General features: G+C 30.5%; 1 protein-coding gene across 1 annotated transcript; it reads left to right on the top strand.

Annotated features, from left to right (window-relative positions):
- Window positions 1–8,549: 8,549 nt before the first annotated feature.
- Window positions 8,550–9,921, top strand: LOC137820548 (F-box/LRR-repeat protein At1g67190-like). Its single transcript, XM_068624691.1, has one exon. It carries the CDS (start codon window positions 8,550–8,552, stop codon window positions 9,807–9,809), a length of 1,260 nt encoding a protein of 419 aa, XP_068480792.1. The 3' UTR covers window positions 9,810–9,921.
- Window positions 9,922–15,578: the final 5,657 nt, after the last annotated feature.

The raw sequence follows: 15,578 nt of genomic DNA, 5'->3' as shown, positions 1-15,578 counted from the left end.
ACCGGTTTGATCAAGTTTGACCAATTTAACACTGATTTAAGTGGTTTTATATATGACCAATTTTACTCCTTAATTGAATTAGATAGGGACGATTCTTCCTAACAAAAAGTCAATTCTTTTTAAGAACTATGACTAAAGAATATTTGGCCTAACACTATCTAATATTTAAATAATTATTTACGGTAAAATTAGTTAAGTTTTGTTTATTATTTCAAGAATCGAAAAAATTCAATTATTAATATTAATTTCTCATAAAAAGACAGATTATGTTTTTTATTAAAATATTTGACTTTCAAATATGTAAAGTTTTTAATATCACTTTTGCTTCCAATATTTGTCACAATGTTTGATGTGACTCCTTAGTTTTTTTTTTTTTTTAAGGTGGTCTTCAATTTTATTAAAATGACTCATTTTGGTCATTTTCATTATATGAATGTTGATGTTGTTAAGAGGGTGATGATTTGACAAATGCACATAAACACTTTAGAGTTGATTTAAAATGTTGTACATTGACATCATATAATTTATAGTCTCTTTTTCGGTTAAGACGTCCTTTAATGTTTTCAACTCCAAGACTTCTTGGACTAAGTCGATATGGTATTAACAGGAGCCTCAGGCCAATTCTTGCTAGCATGTGTTCGGTCTAGAGAAGTGTTGTAGATCTAAGATTGGGTTCTTCATTGCAAATGCAAACTCCCTATTCATACTAGTTCGAACCCTAAAAACGCAATACTAACTCGTCGAAATCGATCTTCGTCATTGATTGAACCTATTTGTAGTAGAAAGTAAATGAGTTATAAGATAAAGATAACCGCATAAAGAGGTTATATTAGAGGTTCTTTGTTTTGGAAGTAACAAGAGTGTAACTACAACTCTAGAAACACTCTTGAAATTGAAGCATATCAAAGTGGTTGTTCTTATACAGTTTGTTGTAGTGACCAATGAGCTCTTCAAAAGAGACTGTGTCAAAGGACACACATAGTTGAGCCTATCCATCTAAATTTAAAATGCCACATATGTGTCACAAAGGCCACACAATATCCACCTAAGTTTAAAATGCAACATATGTCTCATGTCTCACTCTGTTGTTAGTCAGAGTAACGATATTAACAAAAGGGACCAAATTGAATCATTTTAACAAAATTGAAAACTACATTGAGTCCAAGAAAATTGAAGGATCACATTGAGTAATTACAACAAATATTGGGACCAAAAGTGATTTTAAATCATATTAAAAATATTATAGTTGCTTTGGGTTAAATGTGTCATGCATCCATCAACTATGTGTTTCAAACAAAGTGGACAGAAAGACATGGCATGACTAATATTCCTTAAGTTCCTTTTTTGTACATTCACATGTTTAGTTTAGAGTCACTTGCTCATGCTATAAAGAGGTGGTGATTAAAAAAAACTCAACAACCTGCCAAATTTTTAAGTAAGAAATTGAAGCCATTTCTCTTTAACTTTTTTGTATGGTTGAAGTTGTAACTAAGAGGAATTAACAATAAGCCACAACACAATTGGTTTATCTCTTCACCCATTTTCACTAAAACCATCTAGACTTGAGGTAAATAATTCCTACACGTTTCAACTCTTTATTATAAACTTCATTGTAAGAGTTTATTTAATGTTTAAGATATTATAATTAGATGAATGGGCATGTTTCAACCAACCTAGGAAGCCATATTTATCTATAATATTTAATTATGTGGTTGACATAATCAATTCTTCTCAAACAACCAAATAATTGATTATTTAGTTTTGTGGTGATACAAATAAATTGAAAAAGAAATTTGTATATCATTCAAGGGTAAGGGTCGTATGTAGTCATGTAATTTTTTGTAACACATGTATCTAGGTCAAATAAGTGTACATGGTTTGAATATATTGTTCAAACAAGAGATATTGAGTAAGCACAAGGTGAAAGTTTTTCTGTTTTGTGAACATTGTGTCTTTGGGAAACAACATAAGCAAAATTTTCTGACATAGTTATTGATGCAATTTGTCTTGAGTGTTCAACGGAGATTAAAGGAAGGCAACGAAAGATTTGTAGATTTTTTAAGGAAGCACCAAATGGTCATGAAAGTTCTTGGTTTAGGCGTGAGTTTTACAAGGTGCAAGGGCCAAGGAATAGGTTAGACCAACTTCCTTGAGTTTCTAAGAATGCAAGAATCCAACTTTGTGCACTGAATTCTCTTGTATCATATTTTCTCTCCTTTGGAAATATCTTTGCAAAAATAGAACCTCAACTAAGAAACCCAAGAATCCTCTTTCCTTAAACACCAACAACTTGCAAGCTCCAAAGTCTTCACCAACCAAGGAATCCAAGAAAATAAAGCAAGAAAAACACAATTTGGAAAGCTAAACCAAAATGAGATTAATGTGACAAATTTTAATGGAAAACCAAAGAAAATACAAACCACAATTAAAGGTAAGAATAAAGGCTAGCACAAAACAAAAAAATGAATCTAAGAATGGCTCTAGAGTGGATCACAAAAGAAAAATCTAGTGTGGACAAACACTAAATAGTCCAAAATTTATACCAATTTTTTCATAAACTATTTTTGTATAAATATTTTACATGAGAACTTCAACACAAAATTTGATCAAATGCAACAAATTTTGGGTCAAAAGGATGTATATTCTATGAGAAATAAATCAAATACCGCAACACTAGGGTTCAGAACTTGACACTGTTTTTTCAACACTGGTAGGGAAGACTCAAAATTTTATTGCAAAAAATATACCACAAATATGAGCCTCAAATTTTAATGACAAATGAAAAACATCATAAGTAATGTCTGATAAAAATTCCAAGTCAAAACACTAAAAGAATAAGGCTTAATAAATTTCAAACCGAGAACGATCAACACAAAAAAACTTGTTTTTCTTGGCATTACTATTTATATCTTTTTTGCTACATTTTTTTTGGACATGTATTTTTAAATGGATTTAAAAAACATCTCAATGAACTTTTGTAATTGTTTCTCAGATTTGTTTACTAAAAACCAAACTCAGAATAAATTTTCAAAACCAAAAGAGAAACTTGAAAAATCTAAACAGGAAGAAAAACCTAGGAATCCAATTGAAATAAGAACAAACTAAAAGACATAATGGAAAATTATGTAATAGAAAGCACTAATGAGTAAATATCACTCAAGAACTCATAGACTACAAAAGAAAAAGACTTAAAAGCTTCTACAAATTTTATGAAAAAAACACAAATACTTGGTGTGCACGTCTAAGAGGTCTTTTAACACATATGTAATAGGTGGAAAACTATAATTATGTGACAATTAAAACAAAAACTATCCAAGATTCATGGAAAAACAAAATTAGAAACATAGCTCTCACCTAATTGAAAAGAAAAACACTGGTGCATAAAAGAAAAACGAGTGCGACTATTTTACATTTATAAGGGCGGCTATATAACCACATTTGATGAGCACACATTTTTAAATGGAAGAGATAAGAAGGCGGCTACATATATAGTCTCATTCGTAAATTTGATTATAAATGCGGCTATTTACATAGCTGCATTTATAAATCACATTTACGAGAGACGTTCAGGGTTTCTTTTCTTTTTCGCCGTTGATTGGGTTTCTAATCAATGTTTTCAACTTTGATCTTTTTCAAAGAACATAGTCATTATTTTAGCATTTCTTTTGATCTCTTGGTGCATCCATATTATACATCTTCGTATTTCATCCCAATGGAAGTCCAAAAACGCAAATAAAAATTCTCCAAAGAAACGCAAATATATGACGGAGCAAGGCGACAACAATGACAAGGAAGGCACAACAGAAAGCGTAAACAAAAACCTTCCCAAGCATGACCTTAGCAATGACATAAGACAAAACATAAGAGAAACACAAAACATACAAAAATCAATGGTGAAGAAGAAGAGAGGAAGACAATGCTTACCGATGGCACAAAGACAATGCAAAGAAGAGAGGAAGAAAAGAGGAAGCACAATTAATGGAGGAAACACATAAGAGAAACAAAGCGCGAGAGAAATGAGAGTATCAAAACATAAGTGGTGCATTTCTAAATTAGGGTTAAAAAGGTTTTAAGAAGGCGACTATTTGTAAAGCCGCACTCGTAAATCAAGCGTTTTGATTTACGAGTGCGGCTATTTGTATAACCACCCTCGTATATCAAAGCGTTTTGATTTACAAAGGCGGTTGTACAAATAGCCACCCTTGTAAATGAACTTAATTACAAAAATGTCACCGCGTTTTTTATGAAAGCGTTTGAGCGCAAAACCGCACTAAATAAACCACACTTGTTTATACATTTTGCACTAGTGAAAACTCAATCAAAAACACAAAACTACTCAAGAAAAATACCCAAATTTGAACCAAAATGAATTTGAACACAATTTTTTAGGGGTATTGGTGCGGATTCATCACACATAACAAAGAAAAAAAATTAAAACAGATAACTCTACGACATTTAAAGAGAGATGAACTGAACCTAACACATGAACATGAAGAACAACCCATGGAAGTTCAAAAAACATCAAAACCAAAGAAAATAATCAGTGGAAAATGAAAACAATCGATGGAAGCTATAAATAAACAGTGACACCTTACAAAAAATTGAAGAACATATGGAAAACAACAAGGATATGGTGTGGCGTAGTGAAACAACCAAATTTGTTTTTGAGATAAAGGCATATCAGGATTGTGGCCTTGCTCTGGTCCACCTGATGCAATTTGTCTTGAGTGTTCAATGGAGATTGATGGAAGGTAATGAAAGACTTATAGATTTTTGGAGGGAGCACCAAATGGTCATGGAAGTTCTTGGTTTGGGTGTGAGTTTTACAAGGTGCAAGGACCAAGGAAGAGGTTAGGCCAACTTCCTTGAGTTAGTTTCTAAGAATGCAAGAAGCATCATAGAAAAGAGACTTGGATCAGTGTGCTGAGAATTTCAAAAACACAATTTCATATATCAATCAAGTCTAGAAATTAAAAGAAGGGAGTCTCTTATTTATAATCTAAAGAGACTCCTAAAAATGACTAATGAGTTCTCAAAATACTCTCCATTCCTAGCATGCCATGTGGCAATCCTATGTATAGAAAAATCTTCATTCCTAGCTTGTCATTTGACAATCCTATTTACAAGAAGCTCTACATTCATAGCTTGTCATGTGTCTTTGAGTGATTTGGAGAGACAAGGAAGGAGGCGCCTAGCTTCACTCTTTAAGGAACTTGAAGAGTCAACATGCCTAAGAATAAGCGCTCCCAGGTAGTATTGTTTGGAGAGAAAGATATTCCTATTCTAAAGTTGGCTTAGAAATACTAAGCTAGAAAATATTATTCTACTATTTACATTTTATACAAAAACTAAGACATATATTATTTCTAAATTCTTCTAAGTTGAACCTGCTCTTAGTTGAGAAGAATGGTGACTTTAGCAAGGATGGTCCTCCATCAGTTACACAAGACAAAGGTCATGTTGGACTACAACATGTTGATTATTGGTGTTGTTGAAAGTTTTATTGTTGAGAGGTGCCAAGTATTTCTTTTAGATATCATTGATTATTTAATATTTACTCGAATGCTTGTGAGGAAATAAAAATCATAAGCCTTTGAAAAGTTCTAGCACTCAACAACTAGATGAAGAAGATGGTGAAGCATATAAGAATAAGCAACAAGTTGGAATTATATTCTTATAAGTTTAACAACTTTTGTATAGATAAAAACATTGGAAATAAGACATTTAATTGTTTGTCATATCCATAACAAAATTTAGTTACCGAAAGAATAAGCATAATATTGTTAGAAAGAGTAAGGAGTATCTTGTTGCATTATGGTTTTGATAGATGACATTAAGGTGAAGTGGTTAGTATAACATGTTTCTTGGTGAATTGCTCCTCGTCTATTACCATTCATTTCAAGATTCCAATTGAGATGTGGTTTGGGAAATTGATTGGTTGCTCAATGTTGAAGGTGTTTGGGTGTCTTTCTTATTATCATGTTAATGAAGATAATCTTAAATTCAATTCAAGAAAGAAATGTGTGTGGTCTATGAGAATGGAGTGAAAGATTTGAGAGTCTAATTACCATAGAAAAGATGGGTGATTATGAGTAGAGACATTCTGTTTGACGTAGTCCATATGTTACATATGAATTCTAAGGAGACACTAGGAGGAACATCTGGTGTGTTGAAGAAAATACATACACTTTGAGTTTTTTTTAAGGAACCATTAGTAGACTTGAGGCGCTATAGATAATTCACTCGTCTATTTAAAGCAATGACAAATATTTGACTCTCAAACCTTTATTTGAAGGTCTGAAAGGCATCAATGACAACTAAAGATATTTGAGTATGATGGTAGCTTGAACTATGTGTTGATGATAATGGAAGAGGTGAAGTCATTATAACCAACCACTTACCATAATACAATCCATGTTACAATAAAGTCGTGCAATCTTAACACGACTTATGTGTAATTAGATTTGAGCTGAAATCGTGTAATGTAGACATGATTTCTTTGAAAGTCAATTTTTTAGGTTATATTACGTACTTATAATAAAAAATATTAATATATATATAATATTAGTTTATGTAATGAATTTCTAAAACATTAGCTACTACTTCTATTATTTTTCAAATGAACAATAATAATTCTTTTTTCATAATCATAGTTTTCCTATATAAAATTAGTAATACCTATGAAACATTATAATACTATTATGTATATTCACAATCATGGTTTTCCTATATATACTAATAATTTTTATTAAACGTATACGATATAAATTAAAAAAATAACTTAAAAAAAGTTATATTTTCGTGACACCAGTTCAATATTTAAACCTTATTACATATAAAATTGATATCACCGTTAAACAACTTCTTTAGAATAAAATCGTGTCAAATTGACACAATTAATTTTAATCCGTATCTTTTGAAAAATCAATCTCATTATAATAAAACTAAGGTAAAATGACCCAATTTAATAAATAAACCAAATAATTCATATATATATAATATTTTTTTCCATTCATCAATCTTTCATCCTCTAATCCGACATTAATTTTTCTAAAATCTAAAATTAAATTATACATAAATTAAAAATTATATAAAATGATTTATACTAATTAAATCTCGCATAAATTAATTTTAATTTATGAAAAAAATAATTTTTTTTAAAGTTCGTAAAAAAAATTGTCCAACAATCGTATTATCATTACATCAACTTCGTATCTACTTCTAATTATAATTATTAATATCATCCCTTCCTCATCACTACTTGTTGGAAATATATCATAACTGAATTTAAATTTTAAAATTGTAATTCCACACTTTTGACATAACCTCCATTTTTTATTGGTTGCAAGGTTCATTGCAGTTCTACTCTTTTATTTTTCTCTCCTCTGTTTCACTGCATAGATTTTATCCATTCCTAAATATCATTTCTAAATATCATTTCTGAAATGTCTTTTTGTAAAATAAAAATAATAATACGCAATAAAAGATAGGGCATTAAGTACAATTATTTTTCTAAAAAATTGATTAAATAAAGTAGAAGTAGTTAAAGTAGGTTTATATTTTAAAAAAAATTATAAATAAGAACTCAAGAGAGAATGAAACTAACGGGGCATTATGCATTGGAGGTACGTTGAATTCAAACAATAAATATATACTACACTAATTTATTGATAAAAATTAAAGATAAAGTGAAAAACATCCATTACAAATAATAAAATAATTAGAAATAATTTTTTAGCATGAGTCAGATCACACACAAATAATTAAACAATAAAAAGGTAGAAGAAAACATTAAAAAGCTGTATTAGCAGTGTTTAATTTTTCAACGTTGTAATTACTGTAGACATGAGTAAATATATAGTAATAATGAGAAATATTTTAAATAATAAATATAAATAAAATTTTGGAGTTTATTAGTACTGTAGACATTAATACAAATTTTCAGAATTGTATTACGTGTAACTGAAAGGCGTAGTAAAATCTTGGGAAATCCTAATTCAAACTCAAAGAAACCACTTTGAGATTTCACAACTCGTTCTGTGTGGTTCGATGGCTAACCCAATAGCAATCAACGATAATCCTCTTTCGTAATTCCTTATTTTGAAGGTAAACAACCATTTTCTCTATCCTATACTTACACTTTTCTGTTCTTTTCCAATCAATTATTGTTCTTGCTGATTATGCTTTATTTAATTTAAATTCTGATCCTTAATTCAATTCCCCGAATCCCATTTTACCTGATTGACTAAATCTTTATTACTTCCCCTAATTTCGTGATTTTTTGCAAATTGATCTAGCAAGAAGAGAAATTGATGAGAGATGTTGAGCATTTTGCATCTGATGAAATGCATTCAAGATTCTGGAGTGATTTCTGAGGTTTCTTCCAAAATTGCTATTGAATTGAATTGAAGGATTTTTGAACAAGTTTTCTTTTGGTTTTGGTTTCTTTTTCTTGATGCTGGTTGGTTGTTGTCAACACAATACACAAGACAAAGGCTGTTTGATAGATATAGCGTTGGGAGGGTTTGCAAGTTGGGAATTGAAGCGTCATGGACCAGCTTCCTGTTGAAGTAATAGGAACCATTCTGTCTCACTTGAGGGCTGCACGAGATGTGGTGATAGCCTCTGCAACATGCAAGAAATGGCGACTAGCGTGCTGCAAGCACCTTCATACCCTCTCTTTCAGCACCAAAGATTGGCCCATTTATCGAGATTTGACGACTACTCGCCTCGAGATTTTGATCACACAAACCATTTTGCAGACCTCAGGGTTGCAGGCTCTCTCCATTTTGATGGAAGATGTGGATGAATTCTCTGCTTCAACGGTTACTGCATGGCTCATGTACACCAGGGAAACTTTGAGGCAATTGCATTATAATGTCAAGACTATGCCCAATGTTAACATTCTTGAAATATGTGGCAGACACAAGCTGGAAATACTAGATCTAGCTCATAATTCCATTGTGGGGGTTGAGCCTAATTATCAGCGATTCCCTTGCTTGAAGTCTCTTTCCCTGAGTCATGTCAGTATATCTGCATTGGATTTGAATCTTTTGGTATATGCGTGTCCAAAGATTGAAGCTTTGGAGCTTGTCAATCCTGAGATTGCAATGTCTGAGTCACAGGTGACTGTTGAATTGAGTAGTTCAACGCTGAAGAGTGTGTATGTAGAAGCAATCAGTTTGGACAAGTTTATATTGGAGGCTGATGGACTTGAGACCTTGCACTTGAAAGATTGCGCACTTGAGTTTTTTGAACTCATTGGCAAGGGGAACTTGAAGCATTTTAAGATTGATGATGTTAGTGTTATACATCTTGATATTGGCGAGACAGTTGAGGATCTTGAGACTGTGGATATCAGCAACTTCACAATTATATGGCCAAAGTTTTACCAGATGATTTCAAGATCGTCGAATTTAAAGAGGCTTCGGCTTTGGGATGTGATGTTTGATGACGAGGAAGAGGTTGTGGATTTGGAAACAATTGCAACTTGCTTTCCTTACCTGAACCATTTATCTCTAAGCTATGATGTGAGAGATGGAGTTCTTCACTACGGTTTACAAGGCTCTTCCTATCTTGAGAATGTTGTTGTCCTGGAGCTTGGTTGGACTGTGATCAATGATCTTTTCTCCCATTGGGTTGAGGGGCTGCTTAAGCGATGTCCCAATCTCCAGAAGTTGGTCATTCATGGAATTGTTTCTGACACAAAGTCTCGTGAAGAATGCCAGATGTTAGCCAGTTTCACCACATCCATGGTTGAGATGATGAGGAGATACATACATGTAGATACACATTTTAAGCATGATTAGGATTTTTGTTGAATACCTTCCTGTAGCTCATGCTTGCTATTACGTTTGGTTGTTTTGCCACATTTGCTGGTAACTCATTGAATTCAAAAAAGTTTATGCACAACTTTTTAACTTTTTGTTTGGAATCTTTTCAATTGTAAGCTTCTTTGGGCACAAGATCTCATCAATCTTGTCCTCTCGGAACTTGAACTCATACAAAGCATTGCTCAAACGGTCACCATTGAGAACTCCCCCCATGGACTCATTCTTTTTTACAATTGGGACCGTGAAAAACACAACCTTTTTACAATCCAAGTGGGATAAATTATTTGATCCCATTTTTCAACACCACGAGATTAAAAATTAAACGTGAAACCTAAGACCAAGAGTGACTAACCTGGGGCGCAGAATGGCAAATCATAGTATTCATAGGTCTCACTGCCACAGAAGAATTGTGTAAACAGAAATTCAATGAACAGAAACATGAAAAAGCAATTAAAGAATGAAACCTGGGATTGTTGAAGGGTCCCACTTTGTTGACAAACAATGGGACGAGTTCTTCAACATTGTAAAGGTGATCGGAGGGTGAAGCTGAACAGAATTATAGAGTGGCGGAGAGAAGAAGAAGAAGAAGGAGAATGAGATGGTGGGCTTTTGCCATAGATGCAGGTGGTGAAGAAGCTGGAGATGGTGGGCTTTTAAATATGTTTTACTGTCTCTTCTTAATAAGGATGTTCATACAAATATTTTATCTGTTAAAATAATGTATTCTAATTTAATATTGGAAACTAAAATAATTTCTTTAAAATGTGATTAATATGAATTTCGTACATTTTAAAATGTTTTCGTTTCAACCCGGACATTTTATTTATTTTCAATTTTTAATCCTACTAATTTTTTTCTTAAACGAGAATCGTATCCATTCTGTACTTTAAAATAATTAATTCTAGTAAAAAAAATATTTAGATATTTATAAATTTGTTACGTATAAAATGAAATATATATATATACATATATATTATAACCAATTAATATAATTAATTGAAGTTATTCTTAGTAACTATACTGACCAATGTTTTTAAAATGGGATTGGTCATTAAACCCCAAAGTACATCTTTGAGGTTAAGTAGTTGAATAAACTGAATCGTATTAGTAATATTAATTTTAATAATTAAAATACACAAAAGAATATTAAAAATATGTAGTGTTATGATTTTATGGTGTTAAAAATTGAAATAAATTTTAAATGTTCTTATAGTTTAAAATACATAGAATTTGTATATGGTACTTAAATTGAAATTTTAATAATATACCACTATTTATTGTTATTAATTATATGTAGAATAAAAAATAAAATAATTACGATTTTAATTTATTTTTATTTCTTAATAAAAAATTATAATTATGATTTATTATTTTTCTTTGTTGAACCGGTTTGATCAAGTTTAACCAATTTGTCACTGATTTAGGTGGTTTATATATGACCAATTTTAGGCCTCGATTGAATTAGATAGGACGATTCTTCCTAACAATAAGTCAATTCTTTTTAAGAACTATGACCTAAATAATATTTGGCCAAACACTATCTAACATTTAAAGAATTATTTACGGTAAAATTAGTAAAGTTTTGTTTAGTATTTCAACAAAATTCAATTTATTAATATTAATTTCTCATAAAAAATTATTTCTTCTTTTAAAATATTTGACCTTCAAATAATTTAAAATATTTAAAGGTCTAATATAATTTTTTATTGTAATATTTGTTATAATTGGTCTGGGATCTGAGTTTTGTTTTTCTTAAATTTGATTCTTTTATTAGATTGATATTAATATTTTTGAAAGGGTGATGATTTGAAAGAAGCACATGAACACATGACAAAATGATTTAAAAAGTTATACATTGACATCATGTTACTCATAGTCTCTTCTTCGCTTAAGACGTCTTTTCACGTTTTCGACTCCACAGTATTCTTAGACTGTTTTTAGGTCAATATGGTATAAACAGGAGTCTCGGGCCAATTCTTGCTAGCTTGTGTTCGGCTTAGAGAAGCATCACAGATATAAGATTGAGCCTTCATTGCAAACACAAACTCCCTCTTCATATTAGTTTGAACCCTAAAAACAACATGAACTCCTTGAAATTGGTGCCCTTTACCATTGATTGAACCTATTTGTAGTAGAAAGTAAATGAGTTGGAAGATAAGGATAATCGCATAAAGAGGTTAATTAGAGGTTCTTTGTTTTGGAGTTATCAAGAGTACAACTACAACTTTGAAGATGCTCTTGAAAGTTAAGAACATCAAAATGGTTGTTATTTCATTGTAGTGACATATTAGTTGTTCAAAAGAGACAATGTCGAAGAACATGGAGTCGAGCATATCCACCTAAGCTTAAAATGCAACATATGTCTCACTTTTTTTGTTAGTCGGAGTAACAACATTAACAAAAGAGGCCAAATTAAATCATTTTAACAAAATTGGAAACTACATTGAGACAACAAAAATTGAGGGCCACATTGAGTGATTACAACAAATATTAGGATCAAAAGTGGTATTAAATCATATTTAAAATATTATGATTGCTCTGGGTTAAACATGTCATGCATCCGTCAACTATGTGTTTCAAACAAAGTGAACAAAAAGACATGGCAAGGCTAAATTCCTTAAGTGCCCTTTTTGTACATTCACATGTTGATGACTATTTTACAGCAAGTGTACTGCGTAAACAATAATAATTTGTTCCTAAGAATGAATATCGAACCCACAAGGAATAGTTGAATCATCAAGTATAAGATTCATTAAATAGAAAACAAAATAATAAAGTTTCTTGGAAGTTTGTTGTGTATGATTGCAAGAATTGTAAAAAAAAAAAGCAAAGTAAAGAGTTTGTTGGTTCAATTGGAAAAATTGGGATTGAGGTTCATCCTTCTCACACTTTTGTATTTTGAAAAGCATCATAATATTTTATCCTTTGATTGATGCTGATGCCCATATAAAATTCATTTATATCGATTTCTCACATATAAAATTATTAAGAGAGTCTCCTAAATACTGATTCCTCACATATTTATAAGAACTCTTTATCCTTATGATTATATGTTGATAGCAATTAACATTTCAAATTTATTCCTAGCATTCAAATATGTTAAGCATTATCATTTAGGTCATAAACTTAGAAGTATTTTTCAGTCAAATCTAAGGATCAAAATCATGATAACACAAGCCTTATGAATAAAATGACAATACCAATCATCAATCAAGAACAAAATATTATATTCAAATATCACCTCAATACATAAGAGTTTGAACATATTACTCTCAATTTCAAAGGGTAGAATTAGTCACTCATGTTGGTCATTACAAGCATGGAAAACAAGAAAACAAGATCCATGATGTTTCTCTTTGACGACTGTCTCCTCTAGGGTTTTTTTTATCACCTTCTATTCTCCCAATGATGTATAGGGTTGTGCCTCACGTCTCATATTTAACCTAGTTAGGCTTGGGCTAAGTGATTTCTTGTCTGACGAGTTGGACGAAAACAAGCCCAACATCTTTGGAGTGATCTCGCCTGGGCGAGATTGGGCTCGTTTGGACGAGAACCTTTAGGAGGCTTCTGGCTTAGGCGAGTTCGGGCGAGTGTTGGAGCGTTTCAACTTTCCCTTTTTATCTTTTATATTCTCCATTTATCCTTTCATCTTCATTTTTTCCTAAAATCCTGAAATTAACACAAATTTGGGAATTAATAGTTCTTATTCTTATTATAATCACAATATATGTAAAAAAGTTTAAATTCATAAATTATGGATCATATTATAATTATTTTATCAATAAATATCTATAAGTGTTTGTATTTTAATATGAAATATTACTGAAATATGACACTTATCACATATTTAGCTTAGAGTCAGTGTTCTTTTTACTTTTTCTATGTTATAAAAAAGATGGTGATTAAAAAAAAAACTCAACAACCTCCCACATTTTTTAAGTAGAAGGTGAAAAAATTTGTATTTTGTGAACTTTGTGTTTGGAAAGCAACACAAGCAACATGATTAACATAACCATGGTACATAATGCTACTCTAAAAGTCAAGATTAACCCAACGATTCGACCTAATTCAGGTCCAGAATCGAATGTCCACTATGATATTATAAATATGCATTCCACCCAAGACAAATATACACATTTATTTCAGTAATTAATACTCACACCTCTGAATCCTAAATTTTGACTTAAACGTCATAGTGTCTTTTATTGGTATCCACCTCAAACCGAGATAGAAGACCGAAGTCAATGATAGAATCTAACCCAACTGATAAAAAAAAGACGACTCCTTCTCGACTTATCTAACAACTATATAAATTTATTAGGAAAGACTATTTACCATTAATTACCTTCAATGACAATCGTATAATAAAATATATATTCATTGTCTATTGAAACAATTTTATTTTATTATTATGGCTTCATGTTACTATTTGCATGTAAGTCTTTCTGCCTAAATAAATATATTTTACTGTTTTACTTTTATATATATATATATTAATTATTGTAGTCAGAAAAAGATCCCTCACGGGTGTACCTTCTTTTCAACTTCGCCATAGTCACTAAAATATTGATGTCTTCTTATTGGATGGTGATCTATTATTATAAATGAAACTTTTATTTATTAATAAAGGAATTTAGATATCGTGAAAATATTAAAGACAATTTGTTGCACGTGCAAAGTCAATAATACTTACCAAAATTCGTTTATGGTTTTGTATTTAAATTACAGTTGTTGACTAGAATGTATTTAACCTATAAGCATATCAAATTCGCTTTTTATACTAAACTAAGACAATTTTACCTTATCTTTACTGAGATTGGTTTTAAGAAAATTACAAATTATGGTTAGTCGTGTCAACCTAACACAAATATGAAGAAATTACACAACTTTTGTTATGTGAAAGTGAAGTTGTGTCAAGATGACACGACTTTAGTGTTGAGGATGAATTCGTGTCAATTTAGCACGACTTTGATTAATAAGTTTTTTAAAGTAAAGTTGTCCTAGGTGATGCGACAATTCAAACCATATTACATTGAAGTCGTGTAACCCTTGTACGATTTCTGTGTAATTAGATTTTAACTGAAGTCGTATCACATTGGCACAAGTTCTTTATAAGTAAATTTTGTTTACGTTATATTACATACGTATAATAATATATATATATATATAATTAGTTTATCCATTAAAAAAAAGTCACCTTGTTCATAGCACTAAAATCATGTCATATTGACATGACTTCATTTTGACATGACAAAAATAGTACAACTATTACAAAACTTCTTTAGGTTAAAGTCGTATCAAATTGACACGATTAATTCTAATATGTATTTTTTTTTTAAAAATCAACCATTTTTTTTTATAAAAATGGGGTAATATTGGTCCGATTTGGTAAATAAACCAAATACTTGATTTTGTATATATATGAAATTTTTTCCATTCATCAATATTTCATGTTGTTTTAATCGGACATTAATTTTTCTATAAAAATTAAAATTAAATTATACATAAATTAAAAATTATATAAAAAAATTTATACTTATTAAATCTCCCATAAATTAATTTTAATTTATGAAAAATTAATTTCTTTTATTTTCTTTATAAAAGTTCGTAAATTCTTTTGTCCAACAATCATTATCATTACATTATTCTAGCTTGGTATCTACTTATAATTATAATCATTGATATCATCCCACCCTCGTCACTACTTATTGAAAAATATATCATAATTGAATTTAAATTTTAAAA

This window comes from Phaseolus vulgaris, chromosome 11 (genome assembly GCF_000499845.2).
Source record: "Phaseolus vulgaris cultivar G19833 chromosome 11, P. vulgaris v2.0, whole genome shotgun sequence".
Taxonomy (NCBI): Eukaryota; Viridiplantae; Streptophyta; class Magnoliopsida; order Fabales; family Fabaceae; genus Phaseolus; species Phaseolus vulgaris.
This window is presented reverse-complemented; position numbering and strand designations above follow the sequence as displayed.

Coding starts and splice junctions, on each gene's coding strand:
- LOC137820548 (XM_068624691.1), top strand. CDS start 8,550: ATGGACCAGCTTCCTGTTGAAGTAATAGGAACCATTCTGTCTCACTTG.